This window comes from Aotus nancymaae, unplaced genomic scaffold, assembly GCF_030222135.1.
Source record: "Aotus nancymaae isolate 86718 unplaced genomic scaffold, 86718_ANA_hifiasm-v0.15.2.pri h1tg000069l, whole genome shotgun sequence".
NCBI classification, from domain to species: Eukaryota; Metazoa; Chordata; class Mammalia; order Primates; family Aotidae; genus Aotus; species Aotus nancymaae.
In genome coordinates, this window is record NW_026988484.1 from 506,943 (window position 1) to 534,355 (window position 27,413).

A 27,413-nucleotide genomic window follows, 5' to 3' on the forward strand; every position below is an offset into this window, starting at 1 on the left:
CGCCACATAGAGTTGTTAATTCTCTCGTTTATAGGCGGCTTTTATAGTCATCAAGTGTGAGAAGCCCTAGACTTTACACATCCCGAGTTAGCGCGGTCCAGTATGATCGGGACTCCGAAGTGCCAGATGCCGGTCAGGACCTGTTATGCTGCGTTTCAGAATGGGGAAACCCTCCTTGTCCGAGGTGGTACAGTTTATCCTCGAGTCAGGCCCCGGTTTCAGAGTTACTGTCTCTTGATTTGATCCTGTTTTCCTCAGACCTGGTTACCTCTATGGTGTAATAAGTGGTTAAGAGTGTGAACCCTTAACCATTTCTAACACTGGAGCCAGAATGTCTGAACTCCAGTCTTAGAGATGTGCCTCGGTTTCCACATTTGAAAGTGGGGATGATTATAGCATCTAATTCATTGAGTTGTTGGGGAGGAGTAACAGAGCTTATATATGTAAAATAATGCTACACTGCTGGATAAGGATGATAATGTGACTGAAGCTAATGCTTTCCTCTTGCAAAGATGCTTTTTCCAAAATACAGCATATTGCCTCTTTACACATTCTTCAGGAGAGGGTAGAGGCTGCATTTGCCTTGCAGGCACACTGTTAGAGTTAAACAGATGTGGATTCAAATACCAGCTCAGCCATTTATTAGTTTATTAATTTTCTTTGTCTATAAAAGGAAGAACATAATGCTGGGCTTGCAGCTTTGTCTTGAGGGTCAAATAATATAATAATAAAAGCAAAGCTCAGAGGTTGGTTATTGCCAATTATTAATATTAAGAGACAACTTCAGCAAGGATGGTTGAATTTCACACTTGTGAATGGCCAGTTCAAGGAGACAGTTGTAAATTTATTCTACTTGATCTTATTTGTGGTTCAGGACAGTGTTGTGAGCTCAAGAGCAGAGGGTAGATGCAAAAATCACCATCATCTTTCCTATGTTCTCTGATCTCGGGAAGGGGAGAGTGGCTCTAGTTTCCCTTTAACATCCGACTGTGTGAGTTTATCTATATGAACATGTGCAAGTATTTGTTTATGGAGGAAAAGAAGGCAAAGGACCAAACAGGTACAAAGCCAGCCATCTCTCAGGCTAACTTTGTTCCCTACCAGTTCTACTTCCTCAGATTCATTAATCTGCCAAAGAGAAATTTAGAAGATCCACTGTATTGTATATGCTGAAGAGTGAAAAAAATTTAAAAAAAGAAAAAAGAAAAGAAAAAAGAGAAATTTAGAAGATGAAGAAATGGCCACTTCTGTTTTCAATGCAAAAATGTACATTTTGAATGTAAAAGAAAATTTATCTTCCTTGGGAAACCTGAAGAAAAGTTTCCATTTAACAAATGATTTTTTAAAACCATATTTTCTAAAGAACTATATAGTGGGGCCGGGCGCGGTGCTCACGCCTGTAATCCCAGCACTTTGGGAGGCCGAGGTGGGTGGATCACGAGGTCAAGAGATCGAGACCATCCTGGTCAACATGGTGAAACCCTGTCTCTACTAAAAATACAAAAAATTAGCTGGGCATGGTGGCGCGTGCCTGTAATCCCAGCTACTCAGGAGGCTGAGGGAGGAGAATTGCCTGAACCCAGGAGGCGGAGGTTGCGGTGAGCTGAGATCGTGCCATTACACTCCAGCCTGGGTAACAAGAGTGAAACTCCGTCTCATAAAAAAAAAAAAAAAAAAGTATATATATATATATATATATATGGTGAGTGTAAGAAAATTAAAAAGTGATCCTAACAAAACAAGAATAAATAAAACTATAATCCCACAATCTGGAGATAATTACAGTTGAAATTTGAGGGTATAATTTTCCAAACTAATTCCATCCATTTATCTCTGCCCTTCTTTTTATCTTTCTAACTATATTTATACTTTTCAAAAGGAGTGTTTGCCACAGACAGGTAAACTGCTTTTTCTACCTGAAATTAATCATGAACATATTTGTAATTACATTTTTAACCATGTAGTTCACTGTATTGCTGTTCCATAATTTAACCAATCTAGTATTGTTTAACTCAGCACCCTAAACCTGGGATAAAAGCGTGATCATATACATTATCTCCCTTGTCTTAACAAACTCCACAAATCCTCCGAGAGCATGGGGATAACTGTGCATTTATTTTTTGGCCTGCTGACATTCAAGAATGTGGCCTTTATTTCTCTAAGAAGGAGTAGGGTTGGTTGAAGCCAGCATGAAAGGATATGATTCAGGATGTGGTATTAGAAAACTATAGGGATTTGGCTGGTGAGATTAAGATATCTTTTCATAGTGATTGCAAATATAACTCCTGTCCAGAAATAATTTTGTTTCTTAGTGATGAAATTCCAAGCAGCTCCTGAAGTGTTATGACTCCTGTTCACGGAGAACTATTTGAGATTTGAGGCCTGGTAATAGGCAGCTCTGTTGACCCCTACCTGAAACTTTATCTTCCCCTTTCTCCAGAAGACTATCTCACTTACATTTCTGGCTACACAGTGGTTTGTCTCTCCTAATGACTAAGGGGCAGAGTCTGAGCCCTTAAATCAAGTCTCTTATTTTCTCTTGCAGGAGTTTACATTTCTAAGTCATTTATGAGTTAATATATTGGAAGATGAGAAGCCGCCCTTGATGATAGAAAGTGAAGTGACAGTTTGACGGGTGCTGTGGTAAAAGGAGCAAGTTAGGAGGAAGGCTTTGCTTAGGAAATCCTGCATTCCCTAAGGAATTACTCCCTTGCTCTCATAAAGAACAGGGTAATTAATGATGTCACAGGGTCCAGAGTTAGAGGGCAATGACAACCTAGAAAAGGCCTTTAGAGGTGGAAATAGGAATCTTAAGTTTCAGTAGAATGAGATGAATAGAAATCAGTTGATGGAGACTTAGCTGGAATGATTTCTTTCTCTGAAATACGAGAAAAGAAAATTCCATTAATATATATTACAAAAGCAGCATAATCACAAATATATGTCATTTAGCAAGAAGAAAATAAGTTACTCGGCTGGGCACAGTGGCTCACATCTGTAATCCTAGCATTTTATATATATATATGGAGAGAGAGAGAGAGCAAGAGTGAGAGAGAGAGAGAGGCAGACAGACAGACACTTGCTGTGTTGCCCAGAATGGTCTTGAACTGGCCTCAAGTGATCCTCCTGCCTCAGCCTCCCAAAGTGCTAAGACTACAGGCACACACACACCGACTGTGCCTGGTCACTCTATCTTAACAAATCAAAAACTAGATAGTATGTACGAAACAGGTCTAGGTCTTTGCAGACACTGGGCAACAATTTTGATCTCTAATAAAATGGAAATAAATGAGATCCTATGACTACATTGGCTTTCTCCCTGAAGGAATATTTCCAATGACAGTGCAGGGAGGAAGAACCCAAGCAGAGCACAGCGGTTTGCTGAGTTGAGACAAACAAGAGTTTTCAGGAGACAGAAGTGACTGGAATTTGTAGAACATAGTGTGGAAGAGGAGGTGTCTTAGAGAAAGAGCTCCAGAAATATGCATAGGGTTCTCCTTGAGTTTTTGGCTGAAAGCTGAGCTACACACATATAAGCTCTACAAGGCCAGAGAAAGAAAAACTGCATTGCCTGTCAACTAGCCAAAGTGGAGGGACTTTAACAGTACAGACTCCAGAAAGGTCACACCATAATGGTAGACCTAAACAGGTCCTGGAATAAAGGCTACTGTTCTAACAAAGCTTAAACAAGTCTCAAAACTATTACAGATTCTTCAAATTTTTGGGCTGGATGATTGAAAAATATATTACGGATTCAGAGATAATTGCCTGAGAAAATAAAATTCAGACATTCAGTGTAGCAATGGAACAATATCCAGTATTCAGTAAAAAATTGCCAGGTATGCAGAAAAGCAGGAAAATGTGACCAAAGCCAGGAGGAAAAAAAAAATCAGTTAATAGAAACACAGAAATGACAAATGGTAAGATTAACAAAGACTAAAACAAATCCCTGTCAGTGACTTAAAACAAAACATGAACATAATGAAAAGAAATGTATAAAAGCAAGCTGTACTCCAACCACCTTGGACACACCTCATCAGAACCTCCTGAGGCTCTGTCATTAGTGCTTCCTTAACCACGGCAAAATAAACTTTCTAAATTGATTGATACCTGTCTCCGATACCTTTTGGTTTAGAACTTACTGCTATTTATTTGACCATTCTTCTACTTGTAGATGTGGAGTCCTGATAAGTAAACAACCATGAGGAAGGGGCCCCAGGTGGGGAAGAACAATGAACAATTGTTCTGAGATGGCTAATCAGACAACCTGAGGTCACAATGACTTCATTCTTTGTAGCTTCCTCCAGCATGACCCTATAAAACTTCCTTCCAGCTCCTGCCTCTTTGCAGACAGCTCCTTCTCTGCTGTGCTGCCAGTTGCAACCTTGCAATGTATTTTCATACTTTCTCTAATAAATCTGCCTTTCTTTATCTATGATTGTCTTGGTAAATAGGAGACTGTCTTCTTTACTGCCTTTGATAACAGGCCCTAGCTACTGGCTACCTGCGACCATAGCCATATTGTTTATGTTCAACATTTTATTATAAACAATGTTCCAATTAATATTTGTTGCTAATATCATAGTTGCATTTTTTTTATTTCCTAAAGATAAAATTCCCAGCTTGTATGATGCTCTTTGTCATGGCAACTTTGGTCAGACAATTAAATGAAGGAATTGAAGGGTATAACAGGATTTTAGAAGGGGTGGTACAGAATTGGGAGATAGAGCTAGACATAGGAGTTTATAAAATATTTTCAAAGACAGGTCGAAGAGAAGGAATGAGTATGATATTGTGAAATATATATATTTGATCTTCATCCTATTTCCTAGCATAGAACTCCTAAAATTCTTAGAAACTGCAAAATAAGAGTTAAAAACTCTTTGTGTGCTAGTGAGTTGACTGATAGTTGGCAACTCCTATGTAGTTTCAGGATGGGGACTGGTTATGGAAAAGATCAATGCTTGACTAGAAGGTTGGGACTTTGAACCCACCCCCAACCTCCAGGGAGGGGAGGGGATTGAGGGTTACTGGTTTAATCAACCATGTGTATGCAATGAAGCCGCTGTGAAACTCCCAAAAGACAGGGTTTGGAGAGCTTCCACACCACAGAACATGTGGAGATTCCTGGAAGGTGCAACACCCTTTCTTCCGTACGTTGCCCTATGCCTGTCTTCATCTATATCCTTTGTAACATCCTTTATAATAAACCAGTAAACATAAGTATTTCCCTGAGCTCTGTGAGCCATTCTAGCAAAATACTGAACCGTAAGAGGGGGCGGTGAAAATCCCAACTTGATGCTGGTGGGGTCAGAAGTTCCAGAGGCTGGCCTTGTGACCAGTGGGAAGCGGGAGGCAGGCCTGGGGACTGAAGCCTCAGCGAAGGTGTCCGACCCGTCTCCAAGTAGACAGCGTGGGAACTGAACTGGGGCACGCAGCTGAGGTCCGCTGCAGAACCCACTGCTCGCTTTGTATGTCTGGGGAAACTCCCCCACGTTTGGTCACAGAAGTCTTCTGTTATGATTAGTTCTCGTTGAGAGAATAGAAAAAAAATGCACTTTATGTTTTTTCCACTGATTCAGAGGGCATAACTCAAAGAATGAAGAACTGAAAGAATGATCTTAATACTCTGCTTCGCTTTTCTTGATAATATGCATTACTTCCCAACATGCATCCGTCCCCTTTATTATTAATTTTTTCCTATTGAATTATTCCTGCATTAGAATGCTGCTCCGTGAGGTGGGGATTTTGTCTGCTTGTTTACTGCTGTGTGCCCAGGGCCTAGGAGAGTGTCCGACAGGGTAGGCGCTCAATAAATGGCAAATGAAACACAGGGCAAGGCGGAGAGAGAAGAAACAGGGAAAGGAAAGAGAAAGGCCGGGCCGGGGGAGCGCTTCATCACACGTACAACGTACCGGTACCCTCTCCAGCTGGCTCAGGCCCCACACTGGTCCGCAGCTCCCTTTTCTCAGTGCTGGGCTCGCAGACACCCCGAGCGCTCGAGCGCGGGCTCGGCCACTGCGCGTGCGCGTCACAGTGCGAGCACCCCGGCCTCGCAGCCTTTGGGGACCCGAGCAAGCTGCGCCTGTGCAGTCAGAGCGGGCCAGCCCAGGCCTCGGGCGGAACTGGTGGATGAGCCAACGGCCTGAGACGGCTTAGCTGGTCCGGGTGGGGTTCTGAAGGCCAGCGCGGGTGGAATTACTAGGGGAGGGGGGCGCAGCAGAAACTACCCGGACTGAGCGGCCGGGCCTGCGGCCGCCCGGGACCCTCAAACACCTTCCCAACATCCTCTGCGCCGCGCCGGCCCCGGACTCCATTTCCCAGCGGCCACTGCGGCCTGTCCGAGCGCTCAGGCGCCTTTGTGAGCGCGGCCGGTAGCCAGGATCGAGTCCTGGCCCGGGCCTTGGCCCAGCCCCGGCCCCCAAGGACCGCGCCGAAGGAGGTGCCCACTGGAGGGAGGAGGCGGTGAGGAGCGCGGGATGGAGCGGACGCCGGCAGCGGCCATGCCACCATGTGTGGGACCATGTGTGACAGTGCGTGAGACGGTGTGTGGGAATGTGACACTACCGTGTGTGACAATGTGAGACCGTGTGTGACAGTGTGAGAATGTGTATGAGACCGTGTGTAAATATGTGTCACTGTGACACCATATGGAACAAATGTACTGTGTGTGACAATGTGAGACTGGGTGTGAGAATGTGACAGTGTGTGACCGTTGCCTGTCTATGCAAGAGCCTTTAACAGTGTGTGGGACTGCGTGACACTGTGTGTGTTTAAGACCACATCACCATGTGTGAGACTGAGAATGTGTGAGTGTTAGACTGTCACTATGTGTAGACCATGTGTGAACAGTGTGTAAGACCATGTTACTGTGTGTTTGACCTGTGTGTGGGGGATCATGTAAGACTGTGTGACAGTGTGTGTGACTTTGCGAACAGATTTTGGCCATGTGTGTAGGATCATGTGAGACTGTGACAGTATGTGAGACCATGTCACCATGTGTGTGGTACAGTGTGTGATTGCGTACAGTGTGTGGCCATTGGTGTGGGACTATGTGAAACTGCAACAGTGTTTGATAATTTGTGTGACAGTGTGTGAGACTGTCACTGTATGTGAAACTTTACGTGAACAGAGTTTTGTGTTGTTGGACTAATTGTGACAGTGTTTGGATTGTGCATGACTGTGTGTGATTATGTGAGATGGAGAGATTGTGTGACTTAGCGCTCTGTGTCATCCAGACAATGAGTGTGACAATGTGACTCAGAGTGGCCTTTATGACCCTTGTGACAGCAGGGCAGGCTACAATGTGGGGGCATGTCCATAGGTTGCCAGGAGAGGTGCCAGAATGAGAGACTGTGTGGTTTGTTGCCTGTGATATGTGTGGACAGGAAGCTGTGTGGGTGCTTGGAGATGCTGGTGTGCTTTGTGCTGTTGTGGTGGAGAGACAGAGATTGAGATGAAGGGAAAAGATGGAGAAAGGGAGAGGGGAAGAGAGCTGGAAAGGGACAGACAGACAGGAACCTCAGCCTTAGGCCTGTAAAGCTGACCACGCTGGCTGCTGCTCCTCTGGCACAGTAGTCGTTCCATCCCTCTCAGTCTCTGGCGGCATGTGAGGAATTTAAGAGGAAAAAGGAATGGGAGACCTACGATGTGCTATTTATAAAAATAAATGACAGAAAGATGAAAGTTTATTTAACAAAGATGTGCCAAGCACTGTGCTAAATTCTTTATGTAAATCATTTCAGAATCCTCCCAACAATTGATAGGGAATAGTTAACCATTTCACTGATAGGGAATCAGGTTTGGAATGGTTACCAAACTTGCCAGAGGTAGCATGTAGCATGTAGTGGTTTGGCTGTTTGAGACCAGGTGTTCTGATCCTTAAGTCTAGTGGTTCTTACCACTAGGTTATGCTGCTTCTTAGGTAATGGCTTTATTCTTCAAGGCAGTGAGGTGTGGTGGACAAGAATTCCTGATAGGGGATTTGGATGACTGTTCATGCATAGCCTGCCGCTCCTTCCCTCTCTCCTTATTTCTCTCTGAGGAAATTGCTCAGAAAACTCAAGAGACTGGTTTTCAGGTGCGGGTTGTCATAAGCTGGGACCTGAAGTAGGGTGTCCTGACTCTTTGATGGAGTGTCCACCACACCGTATAGCCCCTCTGGTACTCACTCTGTGTATAGAGATGCTTTCTCTGAGACATTTCACTTTGTAGCTTTGTCTTTCATCCTTGCAGAAAGGGTGGGCACATATTTCCTTTCAACATCATGATCAGGTGGAAAGAATTAAAAGTTAGACCTGGTTTCCAGTTTGGCTTAATTACATATTACCATGATGCCTTGGATAATTACTCCGATGAAGAGCCTTCATGTGTGAAAGAGGGGGAAATCCTTGCTTGGTAATGCCATTCTGTAATTGCTGTTTTTGTTTTAAATTATAAATGAGGAGGTAACTTTTGCACAGAACATGTATGTTGTATTCTTAAGATCCCAAGCACGTGGGTAAAAGATTTGTAAATTTAGATATAAATGACTTACTTGGTGATACCTCTGATTATTCCTGAGGTTGGGGAAAGAAGGAGAATGAGAAGGAAGGGTTTCTAGGCTGTTGATACTGGGAGCTGCAGGGCAGGCCTGGCATTTTATGGTTTCTTTTCCTTCTCTAGCTCTACATTCTCAGGTTACTGTCCCTCTCCCAGAGAGGAGCCTAAAGGAATAGGACAGAACTGTCAAATTCTTGAATCCTTAAAGCCATGTCCAAGGTAAGGAAGCATTTCTTCTCTCTTCCCTAAAATGTCATCTTATTTTTTAGGTTATAAGAACATTTTGTTTTTCTTCCAAAATTCTCCAGCCTAACAAGGTTCCATTCATCCAGTGACTCATTTCTCATATCTTGCTTTCCAGTAAAAATAAGTCCCTAAAAGACTAGTTATCTTTTTTTCCACAGCCAGCATGTTTATCTTCATTCAGGAAATAGTTCAGCACCTCCTCTGGGTTTAGTGTTCTGTTAGACGCTCTCAAGAGGCAAAATACACTCATTGGCATATGAACACCTTCATTGTATTAAGCTGATTCATTGAGATTGAGGTCCATGTTCAGATGTAACCACTAGCATCAATAAAGCTTTTCCACAGACCTAGGTTTGAAAAGAAGGCAAGACAGCAGGCTTGATAATATTCATCCATTACTCATAAGTAGTAATCTTTCTTCTGTAATCTTCCTCCTATGATTAGTACCCTTATCACTTCCTCAACAGAGTAAGAGGCCTATTGTGATTTAACTCCACAATACTATTGTTGCTCTATTTATAGTTACTGCTTTAGAACTCTTAATTTGTTCCTGTGTTTTCATGCTTCCGTTTTACTTCTACCTGAGTAACTCATTAGTATGTCTTCGAGTGTAAGCCAACACTTTACTTCCACCCTAAATTGTTTTTTCAATTCAAAAACAATTTGACTCTATTGTTGCTGGGTCAAAGTAGTGCAATTAAAACATTTTTTGAGATTAAGTAGTTTTGTGAAATCCTAGTCTCAATGGAGAGAACAACTTCTATGAATCGATTTTAAGAAAATAATTCAAGACCTATGCAACATTATAGTAAAAAAATGAAGATTTACTCAGCTGAAAATAAGCATGGGAGTTAGTAAATATGATAGGGCATAATTATACCATGTAATATTACTCAGCCAATAGAAGTGGTATCATAGGTAAGTGAATATATAATCAGAGACCTAAGTATAAGGAACCATTTGAACAGATTATGCTAACTGTAAATTATAATTGCTTTGAGGAGGCAGGGTGACACAGGAGTGAGTAGGCATGGGGATGAAAGACTTCCAATTCTTTAACTTAAATAGGGAAAAAAACGGCTTGATGAGATGGCTCACACCTGTAATCCCAGCATCCTAGCAATTTGGGAGGCCAAGGCAGGAGGATTGCTTAAGCCCAGGAGTTTGAGAGCTGCCTGGGCAACGTAGTGAGACATCATGTGTATCAAAAATTAAAAAAATTACCTGGGCATGGTGGTGAATACCGGTGGTGCCAGCTACTTGAGAGGCCAAGGTTGGGAGGATCATTCAAGCCTGGAAAGTTGAGACTGCAGTCAGCCATGATTGTTAACACTGCACTCCAGCCAGGGTGACAGCAAGATCCTGTCTCCCCCAAAATTAAAAAAAAAAAGTAGGGGGAAATGAAAAAAAAAAGAAGGAAGAAATGCTGGATATGATATTTTAAGTTTCTTTAATGATGGCAATTTTTAAAATTAAATCAAAATATATATAATAAGCATTTGCAAGGTATTCATGGTCTCATTGGCTGAGAGGAAAATGTCAGATAGGTAAAACACAGAATCCATTAGTTCATGTGTGCAGCTAAAGCTACTTCACTAATGTCTATAGAATAAATGTGTGTGGAACACTTTCCTGCACAAAATTTTAAACAGTTTGCATTGAAGTGTTTGAGTTTCAGTAGAATTGATGATTAGCAGTGCCCAGTTCTATCCTGCACAGGTTTTAATTTTTAGACCTGATTCACATTCCTTTCCTTCTTTGAAGCCACAAGTCACTTCCTCAGATTTCCTTGTATTAAGAAGTGTGTCAGAGATGGAAGCTTTTTAAACAGCTGATGCGTGTAATTGATGTTTCCTGGAGCCATAGTTTGGCTTTCTTTATAGAAAACCTCCTTAACATTTTTGTGCATTGTTCAGGCAACATCAATTAACATTGACTTTTTTTTTCATTTAAAAATGTTTCTGAATTAAATCACTGATGTATTTGAATATTTCTTCAATAGGAGCATTACTCTGCAAAGAGTAATGTAAGAGTAGGGGTGATGTTCATATTTGACAACCAGCAAGGCAAAGGCACACAGCAGAACTTACCCTAGCTGGGATCCTGGAGTTTGCTGCCATGCTGGGCATTTAAGTTTCAGTTGCTGAATTCCTTGTGGGGAAATCTGGTGTGGTCACTAGCAGCACTCAGTCCAGTAGCTGTTTACTAAAGAATGTGGCAATATTTCAGTATTTAAGAAATCAATACAGCTGTTCAGGTGTGTACCATTGAATGCCATCTGTATGTCAGCCCAACTTAAGAGCAGGCTTTGCTCTGTAACATGTCAAAACTAAGACACATATGCCTAACCATACAGCAACCCCTGATAAGTCTTGAGCTGATTTATCCTGTTAGGAAGAAGACCTATTTTTAATTTTTAGGGAGCAAACTAGGTCTTGTTCCATGTTACCTTAAAGATCCTTAATTCAACATGCAGTAGTGTCATTTGAGAGCTGTATTGTAACATTTTAAAAACTCTCTTGTTCATCAAACAGACACAGTTGTGTATGTTTCTCTAGTGAAAGCTGTAAGTATTTTTTGATGCATTTTATTATCAGACTTGGGGACGTTCACTATTTAAGAAAATTAATAGTGCTTAAATTACTGTTATTTTGTCTCTTACACAGCATGATTATAAGTTACCCGCTATCTTTACAACTGAGTGGGTTATCAAGAGCTGTTAGGCAATCATTTGTTGCCCTTACACACAGTCTCAGGAAAAGTTTTATTTCCAACAGAAATTTGTCCCAAATTGAAATAACTTTTATTATACTTCTTTGATTCCTTCTTATAGAGTACTGATTATACAGATTCAGACATTTATTATAATATTACCCTTCTTCTCAAGACATTAGAAGTCACAGTCTTTGAGATCTTCATTTTATCGGTGACAACTTTTTTCTTGTTTTGATTCAGATACCTTTTTGTTTATTTATTTTTAGAAATAGGGTCTTTACTATATTGCCCAGGCCAGACTCAAGCATCCAAGGCAGTCCTCCTGCCTAAGCCTCTTGAATACCTGGGACTATAGACATGCACCACCACACCTGGCCTGATTCAGATACCTTTTGTAACATCGTCATCTAAACCATATGCCTTCCGTTCATTTAAACCATCCACAGGGGAGGAGTTTGTTTAAAACAGATATTTAAAATACAACACACACAAGACCTAGTTTGTCATTGTGAAATGTGTAATATGAAATGTAAAAAATACGTGAGATACCTGATGTCATCAGTGAGATGAGATGCATCACTTTGACAGCTGCTTGGCAAATGTTGTCTTTGCCACCAAGCACAGATTTAGTGGCCTATTTTCTCACATCAGGTGATCTGGCACTCAGCTTCTTGATTGATCTGTTATGGTATACATTTAAGCCATATTTTTGCAAGTCAGTATAAAAGTTTGTTTACTGTTTCTATTACACATTAATTTTAGAAAGTCAATGTTATAAGCATCAAACATAATTATATATATTTTTATACAGCCCTATTGATTCTCTGGAACATTGACCATTCCATTGTACAAAGTTTGGAAACATGCCAGGCTCAACCATGTACACCTTATAAAGCTTAACTCTGCCTGTTTCCTTCTTGAAGTTCTTTATTGCCCCAGTGCATCTGGTTTTCCAATATTGATAAATACTCTAGCATTTAGTATGAATAACATATTTTATACTTGATTTACAGTGTTCTGTTATTGTCCAGTTTTGTGTGTGTTATAAATCCTTTCTCCACCAGTAAGATTATTTCTCAAATTGTATATTTTCCATGATAGAATATCAAAACCACAAAGAAGTCATCGAGCAATTACACGTCATGTGTTGCTCAAAAGCTAAAATACTGTCAGAAAGTTTTGCTATGTGCAATATTTCTTTCTAAAAGTATAGACAATTTAACCCATTTTTTTTGAGGCAGAGTCTCACTCTGTCATCCAGGCTGGAGTGCAGTGGCGCGATCTCTGCTTACTTCCAAGTACCTGAGACTACAGATGCATGCCACCACGCCCAGCTAAGTTTTTGTATTTTTAGTAGAGACGGGGTTTCACCATGTTAGCCAAGATGGTACCGAGCTCCTGACCTTGTGATCTGCTTGCCTTGGCCTCCCAAAGTGCTGGGATTACAGGCCTGAGCCGTCGCACCCGGCCGACAATGTAACTCTTTAACCTAGGCTCATGTGAGGATATGAACACTAGTTGAGTAAGAATGTGTTTATGTCATTTCAGGATTTGGTGACATTTGGGGATGTGGCTGTAAACTTCTCTCAAGAGGAATGGGAATGGCTGAACCCTGCTCAGAGGAATTTGTATAGGAAAGTGATGTTGGAGAACTACAGGACCTTGGTATCATTGGGTAAGAAAGTCTCCCCGTAATTCAGAATCTGTACATGGGACTGAGCTCCAGTGTAATGTTTGAGAAACCTCTGATGTGCTTCCCAAAATAGGTTGAATTTGTAGAATTGGCAGCTTTATCTTCCCCATTCTGATTCCTCAGCTCTCTTCCATTATGCTTCCACCTTCTTGATGATGCAGAAACTTGATCTTATTTATAGATGTGCCTAATTCCCATTTTATTTCTTGTAAGCAGGCGTTTCTGTTTCTAAGCCAGATGTGATCTCATTATTGGAGCAAGGAAAAGAGCCCTGGATGGTGAAGAAGGAGGGAACAAGAGGTGCATGCCCTGGTGAGTGAGAGAGAAATAGGGAGGTAGAAGCCATTGCCAGGAAAAGCTCAGCAATTCGGCAAGGTTTCAGATCATAATTGACGTTTCCTGGGTAGCTTTTCTTAAAGACTCAAGACCTGGGTGACTCAAAGACCTAATATTTCTTAATAAGAAATATTAAGTCATCTTTAGCATGACCTCCTCAGTTTGTTCTCTCTGTCTCTATTCTCTGACAAGTTACTGTCTTCTCTGATAACCCATTTTCCTATTCTTGGATCCAAATATCACAGCCTCTCCTTGTCCTTGCCTTTTAGTTTTATACAAGTTGCTTCATTTCATTTTTCAAAAATCCAGGTGCCTATAATCCCAGCTCTTTGGGAAGCCAAGGTGGGTGGATCACTTGAGCTCAAGAGTTCGAGACCAGCCTGGGCAACATGGCAAAACTAAAAATACAAAACAAAAAAATTATCCAGGCCTGGTGGCATGCGCCTGTAATCTCATCTACGTGAGAGGCTGAGTGGGGAGGATCACCTGAGCCCGGGAGGTGGAGGTTGCAGTGATCCGAGATTGTGCCATTGCACTCCAGCCTGGGCAACAGAGCAAGACCCTGTCTCAAAAAAAAAAAAAAAAAAGCCAGGGTTTTGGTTTTTGTTTTTTTTTCCTTTCTCAATTACGTATTCCTTTTAGATTGAAGGATTGATGCATTTACTTATTTATTTATTTATTCTTTTACCAAGACTCATTGACTTTATGTTTTGAGAAGAGCATTCTGCTAAATTCTTGGAATTATTCAGAGGCTTATACACCAGCAAAGAAAAAAGAAAGCCAATTTTATTTTCAAGTTTGGGTAACTAGAAGATAATAATACTTAATAGAAACAATCAGAAGAATAGGTTGAAAGGAGGAAAGATGATGAATTTGACTGTGGACATAAGAGAGTTATATTTATGAGATGAGATGAGGAGAGTTCCAAGCAAAGAAATACAACATGCAACTGGTTTAGAAGATAGGGACTCAGAAAAATAGTCTGATTTAGAGATGTCAGTGTGAATGAACGAGTTCACTGGTCTTAAGAGTTTGAGAGATGAAACCTGATGCTGAGGCCTTTGTGGGAAAGTGAATCTTTGGCAACTTTCTCATTATCCTCCATGGTAAATGGCATCTCTATAGTTTGTCTTTGGTTATATATATACATATATATATATTTATATATTTAAGATGGCATCTTGCCCTGTTTCCCAGGCTGGAGTGCAGTGCTGCACTGCAACATCCACCTCCCAGGTTCAAGCAATTCTCCTGCCTCAGCCTCCCAAGTAGCTGGGATTACAGATATGCACCACCACGCCCAGCTAATTTTTCTGAAATTTAAGTAGAGATGGGATTTGACCATGTTGGCCAGGATGGTCTTGAACTTGTGATCTCAAATGATCTGCCCGCCTGGGCCTCCCAAAGTGCTGGCATTACAGGCATGAACCACTGCACCCAGCCTGTCTTTGGTTAAATTTTATGCATTTTAATTTTTCTAGATAATTGTCCTTTTCATTTATGTTATCAGATTTCATGAATTTGCACAAAGTAATCTATAATTATTTTTCTTGCTTTTTTATCTATAATGGTTTCCAATTTTAATTCCTTATTTTGTATAGCTATTCTTTTTTAAAAAGAATATATTTAATTTCTTATTTTGTATAACTGTTTTTTAAAAGAATATATTTATTAGGCTGCTCTACTCATAAATCAGTTTATTTTTAAAGACATAGCTTATGGATTTATGTATTATCATTCTTTTCCAATTTTCTGTTTTTTCCTTACTAATTCATAAAACTTTTTCTAATTCTTTCCTTTTAATTTTATTTATTTTAATCTCCATAGTGCTGAAATAAGAGCTTAATCTATGAATTTCATTCTTTTATTTAGTAATGAGATTACTAAGGACCATGAATGTTCCTCTGAGTTTATCTTCGTCTATCTCCTGTAGATTCTGATACTTAGTGTTTTTGTTACTGCTGTTCATACTGGATAATTACCTTAAAAATATTTCTCTTTCACTCAGAGTTGTTTAAAAGAGAGTTTTCAGGTTTTATTGTATTTGATCAGACAGCATTATTATTAAGGATTTACATATACTAAACTGGATACATATACATTGTACAGTTTTATGACACTTGCATATACCCATGAAACTGTCACCACAATCCAGACACTTGTGTCTCTTTCCATCTATCTTACTCTCCACTCTCAGTTCCAAACAAACGTGAATCTAATCTTTGCCATTTTAGATTAATTTGCATCTAAAGTAAACGGAATCATACAGTATGTATTTTGTTATGTCTGGCTTTTTTCACTCAGCATAATGATCTTGAAATTTATCCATATTGTTGCATGTATGAATGCAACATTTCATTTGTCCATTTACCTGTTGATGGACATTTGGGTTGTTTCCAGTTTTGGGCTATTATAAATAAAGTTACTGTGCAGCTGTCATGTACAGGACTTTGTGTGAACATATATATGTTTCCGGGTCGGGGGGTAAATACCTAAGATGGAAGAACTGAGTCATATGATAGGTATATGTTTAACTCTGTTAGAAACTGTCAGTTTTCTGAAGGGATTATACCATTCCTTCTAGCCGTATATGAGACTTCCAGTTAATCCACATTCTCACCAGATCTTGGTATTGTCAGTAGTATTTTTAATTTTAGTCATTCTAATTGTTGTATTACGGTTTTAATATCCATTTCTGGGATGACTAATAATCTTGAGCATCTTTTCATATCCTTCCTGGCCATGCATATAGCTTTTATGAAGTCTGTTCAAATATTTTGCACATTTTATGGATTGTTTCTCTTCTGAGTTGTAAGAGTTCTGTATATAGTCTTAAGTTGTCATTTTTATGTATTGGCATATATGTATGCCAATTATGGCTTGCTTTTTTGTTTTTCTACTGCCAACTCGGAGGCAAGGTTTGCAATTTTTGTAAAATCCAGTTTATTAATTTGTCTTGGTTGATGGTTTTTATGCCATATCTAAGAAATTCTTGCTACTGCCAGGTCACAAAGATATTTTTCTAGGAGTTTTAGAGTTTTAGCTTTTACATTTAGCACTGTGAATGATTTTGAGCTACTTTATGTGTCTTGTGTGAGGTAAAGGTTGAGGTTCGTTTTTTCATATAGATATACAGTTGCCCCAAGACCCTTTTTCAGGAAAGACTTCTCTTTTTAATTGTATCACCTTGCTAATTTTCCTGATCATCACTTGACCACATATGTGTGCATCTAGGTCTGGAATCTCTTTTATTTAATTGATCTATATGTTTGTTCTCTCACCAGTTCCACACTGCCTTGATTATTAAAGCTTTCTAGTAAGTTTTGATATCAGATAATGCAATTTGTAAAATTGCCTTGACTATTTTAGATCATTTACATTTCATATAAATTTTAGAATGAAGTTGAGAATTTTTGCTCAAAAAACTTAGATTTTTGTTGGGATTATATTGATTCTATACACCAGTTGAAACAGAACTGATCTCTTAACATTGAGTCTTCTAATATAAATATGGTTTATTAAGCCATTTCTTAGTCTTTAAAAATGTCTCGAGGTTGAGTGTGATGGTGTGCACCTGTAACGCCAGCTACTTGGGTGGCTGAGTTGGAAAGATTGCTTGAACCCAGGACTTTGAGACTAGCCTGAAAAACATAGCAAGACTCTGTCTGAAAAAGAAAAAGGAAAAATAATAAAATTTATCTGTTTTTTTTTTTTTTTTTTGAGACAGAGTCTCACTCTGTCACCTGGGCTGAAGTGCAGTGGTGTGATCTCAACTCACTGCAACCTCCGCCTCCCAGGTTCAAGTGATTCTCATGGCTCAGCCTCTCAAGTAGCTGGGATTACAGGCATCTGTCATGACGCCCAACTGATTTTTTGTATTTTTAGTAGAGACAAGGTTTCACCATGTTGGCCAGACTGGTCTCGAACTTCTGACCTTGTAAGTCTTCTGCCTCGGCCTCCCAAAGTGCTGGGATTACAGGTGTGAGCCACTGTGCCTGGCCAATAAAATTTATCTTAAGGATATTTTGCAGTATCCAGTGTAGTGGTACTCTGTCTTTTAAATTTTTTTTCCTAAGTCTTTAATAGTTCTTTGATTAGTATAATAAATAGCATTTTTAAAAATTCAGTTTTCTTTTTTTTTTTTTTTTTGAGATGGAGTTTCGCTCTCGTTACCCAGGCTGGAGTGCAATGGCGCGATCTTGGCTCACCACAACCTCCGCCTCCTGGGTTCAGGCAATTCTCCTGCCTCAGCCTCCTGAGTAGCTGGGATTACAGGCATGCGCCACCATGCCCAGCTAATTTTTTGTATTTTTAGTAGAGACGGGGTTTCACCATGTTGACCAGGATGGTCTCGATCTCTTGACCTTGTGATCCACCCACCTCGGCCTCCCAAAGTGCTGGGATTACAGGCGTGAGCCACTGCGCCCGGCCAAAAATTCAGTTTTCTAATAGTTTGCCGCTGGTATGCAAAAATGTAAATGGATTATTATATTAGCTTTACATCTTACGACCTTGCTAGATTTATTTAATAGTTGCCCTCAGTTATTTTGTAGGTCCATGAGGATTTTCTGGATGGACAATCATGCCATCTATAAATACAGTTGGTTTTTTTTCCTTCTGATCTTTATACCTTATTTTTCTTGGTGTATTGCAATGACTAGGACCTCCTGTACAATGTGTAATTGAAGTGGTAATAGGAGATATACTAGTGCTGTTCAAATCTTATGGGGGAATATATTGTATCTTTTACTGTTAAGTCAATGTAAGCTGTAAGTTTTTCTTAGGTGTCCTTGATCAGTTTGAAAATATTCCTTTCTATTCCTGGCTTGCTGAGAATTTTTATAATAAATGGGTCAGATACTATTTCTACATCTGTTGAAATGATCATGTGATTTTTTTCTTTAATCTTTTAATATGGTGAATCACACTGATTTTTTTTTTAACACAATGTAAACAAATACATTGATTGATTTTCAAATGTGAAACCAATCTTGCATTTTGGTGATAAACTCTACTTGGTCAGGATGATGCTATTCATATTTTCCTGGATTTTATTTGCACAGTTTTATTAAAGATTTTGCCTATTGTACATGTGCTACATTGGTCTGCAGGTTTACTTTCTTATAATTTCTTTATCTGGTTTTAGTATCAAGATAATGCTGGCCTTGTGAAAATAAGTTGGAAAGTGTTTTATCTTTTTCTATTTTCTGACACTGTTTGGATAAAATGGTATTACTTATTCCTTAAATATTTGATAGAATTCACCAATGAAGACATAGGGGCCTGAAGTATTTTTTACATAACAGCTTTAATGGATATAGAGTTATTCAGCTTATCTGATTTTTGTTGAATCAGCTTTGGTAGGTGTATCTTTCAAGAGATTTCTGTGTTTCATCTGAGTTGTCCAATTTATTAACATTTTTAATAAATGGCTGTAGGATGTGTAATGATAACTCCTCTGGTGTTGCTGATTTCTGTTCTTTTTTCCTTGATAACTGATGTTTTAAAAGAACCTACTTTTGGTTTTCTCTGCTGTTTCTTTTCTATTTTGTTAATTTTCTTTCTTAACTTGTTGCTTCTGTCTATTTCCTTAAGTTACTTTGGTATTTTCCTGACTTCGTGAGGTGACATCTTAGATGATTGATTTTTAGACTTTTAGTCGTTTTCTAATAAAGCATTTGAAAACTGTAGATTTTCCTTTAAGTGCCATTTTAGCTGTTGATATGTTGTATTCTCATTATCAATCAAGATATTTTTTAATTTCTCTTGTTACACTCTTTGACCCATGATTTATATAGAAATGTATTGTTTAGTTCTCATATGTTTGGGGTTTACTAGATATTATTGATTTAAAAATCAATAACCTCTAACCTCTGTTGAGGTTAGACAGCATACTGTCGTCAGTTTCAGTACTTTTGAATTTATAGAGGCTTGGTTTATGCCCCAGAATATGGTCTATCTTATTTACTGAACACACCATGTGTACTCAAACATGTTGTACAGATGTTGGGTGTAGCATTGTATAAATATAAATTAGATGAAAGTAGTTAACCCTGTTGAGATCCTCCTTGTTACAATTTTTTCCTAGTTTTGTCAGTTTCTGAGCAAAGCATGTGTTAGTCACCTATTATGACTATAGGACTACCTATTTCTTACATTTTCAATTTATGTTGTATGTATTTTGAGGCTTTATATTAGGTGCACATACATTAAGGATTCTTTCTTTCTGATGAATTGGTCCTATTATTACCACATGTCTCTTTATCTTTGGTAATACTCACTTTTAAAGTCTATTTGATATGAATATAGTCAGTCTAGCCTTATGCTTACTGTTTGCATGTTACATCTTTATCTATTTACTATTTATCTGTAATGTATTCTTGTATGTTATGTGAGGTTTTTTTTTTTTGGACGGAGTCTTGCTTTGTCACCCAGGCTGGAGTTCAGTGGCACCAATCTTGGCTCACTGCAACCTCCACCCTCTGGTTCAAGCAATTCCCCTGCCTCAGCCTTCCAAGTAGCTGGGATTACAGGCACACACCACCACACCTGGCTAGTATTTTTGTATTTTTAGTAGAGACAGGGTTTCACCATGTTGGCCAGATTTGTCTCAAACTCCTGACCTCAGGCAACCCACCTGCCTTGGTCTCCCAAAGTGCTCGCATTAAACAGCATATAATTGTGTCTTTCATTTTGTCAATTCCTATAAACTGCCTTTTAACTGAATAAGTAGTTCATTAATATTTAATTGGGTTCACTGTTGTTTTCTCTTTGTCATTAAAAATATTTACTCATCTTTTTCCATCTTCTGGGATATTTGAATATTTTTCATAATTCCATTTTATTTTATCTGCTGACTTGTTGTACCTTTTAATATTATGCTTCTAGTGGGTGCTGTAGGGCCGTGGTGCTCAAAATGTGGTCTTGAGACCAGCAGCATCACCTGGGAACTTACTAGAAATGAAGATTCTCAGAACTCAACCTCCACTAACTCAATCAAAAACTCTGTGCATGGGGTATAGCAAGCTGTATTACAGCAAGTTCTGTAATTCTGATACACTCTAAAGTGTAAGAATGATGCCAGTAATGATTATAATATCTATCCTTCACTTTTCAGTCTAATGGGAATTAGTATTTATCTATGACTATACCTATGTTTTTACTTCATTATTATAGTTTATCAACTTAATTCTGGGTTTAATTAGATCAGTGCTCCTTGGCAGTCATTTCATATTTCTTTTTTACCTTTAAGTCTTCAGAATTTAATCTTCATCTTGACTTTCTATAGGACATTCATGAGTGTGATCTGCAACTGTTTAGAGAGGAAGGTGGAATTTGGAAGGGCACTGAGGCAGCACAACAGTTAGCAGCCTCAATTTAAATATGTTGCCTTCAGTTCCTTCCAAATCTCATTATCCACTATAATAGTCAAGTTTAGTGGTAATATGCCATTTGCTTTCAGACATTTACCCCATTCATGCAAGCATGTCATTCTAATAAGAGGATGAATTAGTGTGGTGTTTTATGTATTATTGATTCAGTATTTATTCCAAAGATACTAAGCACTTTCTATCTTCCAGGCTATTTTAGGCAATGGGTATTCACGGGTGAGAAAAAAAGTTCCTGCACATGAAAGTTTACACTGTAGTGATAATGGACAGTAAGTTAACATATAATATGATATTAAATAAGTTAAGTGCTATGAAGTGCAAAGCAGGAGGAAAGAGAAACAAAAGAGTGTGTAATACTTTATACTGGTTGTTCAGGAAAGGCCATACTAAGGAGGTAATATGTGAACAGGACCTCAAATGAAGAAGTGCATTGAGAGAAGGGATCAAGCAGATATCTGTGGAAAGTGCTTTTCAGGCAGAGAAACAGCAAGTCTGGTGTTCTTAAAGTGGAAATAAAGTGAATTCCCATATGACTAAAGTGGAGTAAGCAAGCAAGAGAGTAGTAGAAGATACGTTCAGAGAACACCAGGTCATAAACCATGGTAGGAGTTTTGGTTTTATTATAAATGTAAGAAGCTAGAGGAAAATCTTAAGCAGAAAAATGAAGTGATCTGATTTGGAGTTGGACAGGGGAAGGCAGATTAAGTTCTGTGCTAGGTTAGTAAGACCAAGAAGTTTGATACAAAACTAAAAGGCATCTTAGCTTCAGGAATCAATTGAAAATTTACATATGGTTGGAATGAATTTATTACACAGAAAATGATTTTCAGGAAGACTTTTTTCTAACTGTGGATGTTTACCCATAGAGTTTTATGAACAATATGAAGAATCATAAAGTTTTATGTGTATCCTAATAATGATATTAATACTGCCTAGTGTTGTTTTTAGGCCTGGGATTTCAATGGAGGTTTTTACTCATATTAACATCATAAAACTGGCTTACTAAAGATAACTTAGCTTGAATGCAAAACAACCTATGACAAGAGAAGAAAGGCATTTGAAGTCTATTATTAACTTAGATATAAAAAGATGATTGATTTTAGATGACCAACTTAATTGTTTTGTTCTTATATTTACCTTACTGGTTGTCAATGATTATTTCCTTAATCAACTCTCTTAAGTTCTTATTATTTATAATGTCATTATTTTATAATGCATTATAGGCTTTTAAATCCTTGAACTTGTTATGTATTTTATTCACGTTTTTGTTTTAGAAATTTCTTCTAGTGAATAAATACAAAAGACGTTTGTTTCTTGATATCTTTTAGGTTGGGAGCATGTATTTAAAAACAGTGAATTTTCATCAAAGCAAGAGACATATGAAGAGTCATCCAAAGTTGTGACAGTGAAAACAAGACATCTTAGTTATGTCTTTGACTACCCCAGTTTGAGAGAAGACTGTCAAAGTGAGGACTGGTATAAGAACCAGTTGGGAAGTCAAGAGGTACATCTTAGTCAATTAATCATCACTCATAAAGAAATCCTTCCAGAAGTTCAAAGTAAAGAATATGACAAATCTTGGCAAACATTGCATCAGGATACAGTCTTTGATATACAACAGCGTTTTCCCACCAAAGAAAAAGAACATAAGCATGAAGCACAAAAGAAAGGTTACCGAAAAAAATCTGTTGAAATGAAACAAAGGAAAGTCTATATGGAAAAGAAACTTTTGAAATGTAATGACTGTGAGAAAGTCTTCAACCAGAGCTCATCCCTTACTCTTCATCAGAGAATTCATACTGGAGAGAAACCCTATGCCTGTGTTGAATGTGGGAAAACGTTCAGCCAGAGTGCAAACTTGGCTCAACATAAGAGAATACATACTGGGGAGAAACCGTATGAATGTAAAGAATGTAGGAAAGCCTTCAGCCAGAATGCACACCTTGCCCAACATCAGAGAGTTCATACTGGAGAAAAACCTTATCAGTGTAAAGAATGTAAAAAAGCTTTCAGCCAGATTGCACACCTGACACAACATCAGAGAGTTCATACTGGAGAGAGACCTTTCGAATGTATTGAATGTGGAAAGGCCTTTAGTAATGGTTCATTTCTTGCTCAGCATCAGAGAATTCATACAGGAGAGAAACCTTATGTGTGTAATGTGTGTGGGAAAGCCTTTAGCCATCGTGGATACCTAATTGTACATCAGAGAATTCATACCGGAGAGAGACCCTATGAATGTAAGGAATGTAGGAAAGCTTTCAGCCAGTATGCACATCTTGCTCAACATCAGAGAGTTCATACTGGAGAAAAACCTTATGAATGTAAAGTATGTAGGAAAGCCTTCAGCCAAATTGCATACCTTGATCAACATCAGAGGGTTCATACTGGAGAGAAACCCTATGAATGTATTGAATGTGGGAAGGCCTTTAGCAATAGTTCATCACTTGCACAACATCAGAGAAGTCATACTGGAGAAAAACCCTATATGTGTAAGGAATGTAGGAAAACATTTAGCCAGAATGCAGGCCTTGCTCAACATCAGAGGATTCATACTGGAGAGAAACCTTATGAATGTAATGTTTGTGGGAAAGCCTTTAGCTATAGTGGATCTCTTACTCTACATCAGAGAATTCATACTGGAGAGAGACCCTATGAATGTAAAGATTGCAGGAAATCTTTCAGGCAGCGTGCACATCTTGCTCATCATGAGAGAATTCATACTATGGAGTCATTCTTGACTCTTTCCTCCCCCTCCCCCTCCACATCTAATCAGTTGCCAAGACCTGTAGGTTACATCTCCTGAATTTGTCTGGAATCTAACCTCTTAAATCCATTTCCATTTCATCATCCTTGTCCAATGCACATTAATATATTTGACATGGGATACTCGAGTAGCTTTTTAGTTGGTCTCCTTGTATTTACCATTGTCTCTGTCAGCTGTCCACACTGCAGCCAAATTTGTATTTAAAAAAATGTTTTATCTCATTTCTCCATCATTAAAATTCCTCAGTGACAGCTCATAAATTTTAAGTTAAAGCACACATTCCTCAAAATAGCCTAAAAACCTAGCCTCTAATACCCTTTCCAGGCCACCTTCCAAAGTCCTACTTGTGTCACTATCCATCTCATTATCTGAATACTTATCCAGGATTAAGACACATAATCCAGGATCAAAAAGACCTGGGCTCCAATCTTTGCACTTCCATTTTCTAGCCCTCTGATTTGGAGGCAACATTTTGTCCTTTGTAAGCTTCAGTCTTATTTATATTGTGGGAATAATAATGTTTCTACCTCAAAAGTTAATAGAAGAATGAAATAATGCATGTAAATTGCTCAGCAGCGTGCCTAGCATAAAGTAATTACTCAAATATTACTGTAAAGTAGAAAGATAACCATGCTATACATAGAAGACTCAATCATCTCAGCCATGATTATCTCAGAAATAAAAAGAGATGCAGCAGCTCAGGACTGAGAGATTGTGAAGACTTTTTTTTATTAGGAATGCTAGTAATTTTTCTAAAGGTAGGTGAGGAAGGAGGGTATCTAATACAGTAGGATTGACATTAGAGTCCATGATATAGGGTAAGATGGTGTCTTCTATCACAGCATTCACTAGATATTTAACAGTTCTAAGAAACTAATGTCTTATTTTAAAAGTCTTTTTTTTTTTTTTTTTTTTTGAGACAGTTTTGCTCTGTTGTGCAGGCTAAAGTGCAGTGGTGCAATCTCGGGTCACTGCAACCTCTGCCTCCTGGATTCAAGCACTTCTCCCAACTCAGCTTCCTGAGTAGCTGGGATTACAGGCATGCATCACCACACCCAGCTATTTTTTGTACTTGAAGTAGAGACAGGGTTTTGCCATGTTGGCCAGGCTGGTTTCTAACTCCTGACATCAGGGATCTGCCCACCTCAGCCTCCCAAAGTACTGGGATTACAGGCATGAGCTACCGTGCCCAGCCTAAAAAGTCATTTTTAATAAGACAGTTTACTGAGATTATTCATCATCTACATGTAAACAAAGGCAAAATCAAAATTAAAAGGAAAACTTGATCAGTAACCAATGAAGAGTAGAAAATAAAGTATAAGTTTGTACACTTGTCCTAAATCTGGGTGAATGAATTATATCAAACCTATGTCATTTAAATAATAAAGGTTGTTAAATTACTAAAATTTCAAAACTAATGAAGAAACCAAAACTATGGGTCAATACTCATAAACTGGCCCACAAACATGTTTGATTGTGTATGCATCAAATTTAAAATACATATGAATACCTTCAGCAGGCCATGTGTTTTCCATTTCTCCAATATTCAAACCACTCCCTGATCCCTTCCATCTGAGCTCTTTTAATATTAATTCCTGACTGCAGAAGTCTTTTGGCTTATAATCAATGTAGTAACCAATTCACATATGACTATAGATACAAATAGAATGATGAAAATTTAATGTAAGATGAAAAGGAAGATGAATAAATATCCTTTATATGGTAAAACTGATTCTCGATCATACAGATGTTAGGAGCCCATAAATTACAGATGCTACCTAACAGAATTCTAATAAATGTTGTAACATTTTAACATGTATGTGTGAACATACAAATTCATGCTGTTACACGTATGAAGAAAATATATAACAAAAGTGACATATCACATCAGTGGTTTAACAGTATTGGAAAAATTTATCCTGCTCTATCAACAATTCTTTCCATATATGAAAGTGACTTTCAGGTGGTTCATCTAAATGTGGAACAAATAATGATTAAAGAACTCTGTGACCAATGAAATACTCTCGTCATGGAATGAGAACAGCCTTCCTAAACATGACATGCAGAAGCCTCCCCACCTCCTGCTAACAAGTCACAGGTTAGACTGCATAATAACTTTATATAGTATAAACAAAGATATAGTTTTAAAGCTACGAATGGGAGAAAATTATTTAGCACATATAAACTATGGAATTCATATCCTTAACAAAAAATTGCTCATAAAAATCCCTTAGGAAATGACACTTTTCCCCAGCTCATAGTCAAAGGATATGAAGAGGTAACAGGTGACCAATAAATATATGGTAAGTACTAAATCTCCCTACGATCAGAAGAAATACAGTTTAGGCCAATGAAATACTATTTTTTCAATATCAGATTAATAAAAATTTGCATTGAAAGCATAGGAAAGGAGATACTATGCACTAATTTAAAAGAGCATGAGTTTGTACAAACTTTCTGGTAGGCAGTTTGTCAACTTCATAATTTTAATTGGGAAAAGTAAAATTTTATTTTGAAGTTCAAAGCTTGGAACACAATGTTGTCTTTCCCTCCAGATCCCATTATATACATAGAACGACTTAAAAGGTTTTTTTTTTTAAAAAGTGAGGCTTTTGAGTGGATGAAATAATTTTGTAAAAGACAAAACAGAGAAGAGTGTTCATTCGTGAAATGTAGCACAAGCTGCTGCATGTTATATGTGAATGGTTTTTAAAATGGGATCTAGTGTGCTCAAAGGATCCCTAGAGAAGTTAAGGCTTGGAGTTGGCTTATGTGCAAGCCGTGGCTTCTAAGAAGACATGATGAAAAGACTGTTAAAGCCTTTCTATGTGAAAGTTATGTTAGTAGCCCTTGCCAAAAGCCTCCTCACTCCCCCCTCTCTTGTATAAGTAAATTGAATGGGATCCTTATTTCACACCATTCACAAATATAAGTTCTAAATGAATAAAAATCAAAATTAAATTAATAAAGCAAAAGTATTAGAAGAAAATATAGCAAGATATGTTAATGACTTTGGTGTCAGAAATGTCTTTCTAAAATATTCAGATACCATAAAGGAAAATATTGATGAAACTGACTGTGCCAAAAATTAAATGTGCTTTTGGCCAGGTATGGTGCCTCACTCCTGTAATCCCAGCACTTTGGAAGGCTAAGGCAGGCTGATCATCTGAGGTCAGGAGTTTGAAACCAGCCTGACCAACAAGGTGAAACCCTGTCTCTACTAAAAATACAAAATTAGCTAGGTGTGGTGGTGCATACCTGTAATCCCAGCCACTTGGGAGGCTGAGGCAGGAGAATGGCTTGAACCTAGGAGGCAGAGGATGCAGTGAGCTGAGACAGTGCCATTGCACTCCAGCCTGGGCAATGAGAGCAAAATTCCATCTCAACAACCACAAAAATTGGTGTGCTTTTAAAGAAAGGTAAAGGATAAGCAACAGGAAGGAAGAAACACGTTTGTAACATAAGGGACAGATTCAAAAATACATATAAGTCAATAAGTAAAGGACAACTAAGCAAGCATATAAATGGGCAAAGATGAGAATGGGCAAATTATGGATGAAATAAATGTAAGTCTCTGCTAACCTCATCAGTATTAAGTGATGCAAATTTGCTCATTTATTATTTATTTATTTTGGAGAGATGAGGTCTCACTTTGTTGCTGAGGCTAGTCTCAAATTTCTGGACTCAAGTGGTCCTCTTCCCTCAGCATCCCAAAATGCTGGGA

The 27,413-nt window shown here is 38.5% G+C and overlaps 2 protein-coding genes across 9 annotated transcripts in view; one reads left to right on the forward strand and one right to left on the reverse strand.

Moving 5' to 3' along the window:
- Positions 1–6,344: 6,344 nt before the first annotated feature.
- On the forward strand, positions 6,345–26,284 carry ZNF583 (zinc finger protein 583). 5 transcript variants are annotated; one of them, XM_012465325.2, is made up of 5 exons: positions 6,345–6,465; positions 8,665–8,760; positions 13,051–13,177; positions 13,412–13,507; positions 22,251–26,284. In XM_012465325.2, the coding sequence occupies exons 2-5, from the start codon at positions 8,752–8,754 to the stop codon at positions 23,726–23,728; spliced, it is 1,710 nt and encodes a 569-aa protein (XP_012320748.1). In that variant the 5' UTR covers positions 6,345–6,465; positions 8,665–8,751; the 3' UTR covers positions 23,729–26,284. The 5 variants fall into 5 exon arrangements, with proteins under 5 accessions (XP_012320748.1, XP_012320746.1, XP_012320747.1 ...); XM_012465323.3 differs by having other exon boundaries at positions 6,420–6,465; positions 13,409–13,507; XM_012465324.2 differs by lacking the exon at positions 6,345–6,465 and adding an exon at positions 6,499–6,545 and having other exon boundaries at positions 13,409–13,507.
- Positions 7,671–27,413, reverse strand: part of ZNF667 (zinc finger protein 667) — a 67,740-nt gene continuing 47,997 nt past the window's right edge. For 3 of the 4 annotated variants that reach the window (XM_012465328.3, XM_012465329.3, XM_012465326.3), the window contains 3 exons: positions 10,878–10,992; positions 10,012–10,149; positions 7,671–9,134 (listed from right to left, as the gene is read on the reverse strand). The gene's annotated coding sequence lies outside the window, so the exon portion shown is untranslated. The remainder of the gene's footprint in view (positions 9,135–10,011; positions 10,150–10,877; positions 10,993–27,413) is intronic. The other variant, XM_064367354.1, reaches the window with a different exon arrangement.

What these genes read in the sequence shown, in the direction of transcription:
- ZNF583 (XM_012465323.3), top strand. An exon ending in CAGGACCTTGGTATCATTGG is followed by an intron (nt 13,178 to 13,408) that starts GTAAGAAAGTCT and finishes ATTTCTTGTAAG; the next exon opens with CAGGCGTTTCTGTTTCTAAG. An exon ending in AACAAGAGGTGCATGCCCTG is followed by an intron (nt 13,508 to 22,250) that starts GTGAGTGAGAGA and finishes GATATCTTTTAG; the next exon opens with GTTGGGAGCATGTATTTAAA.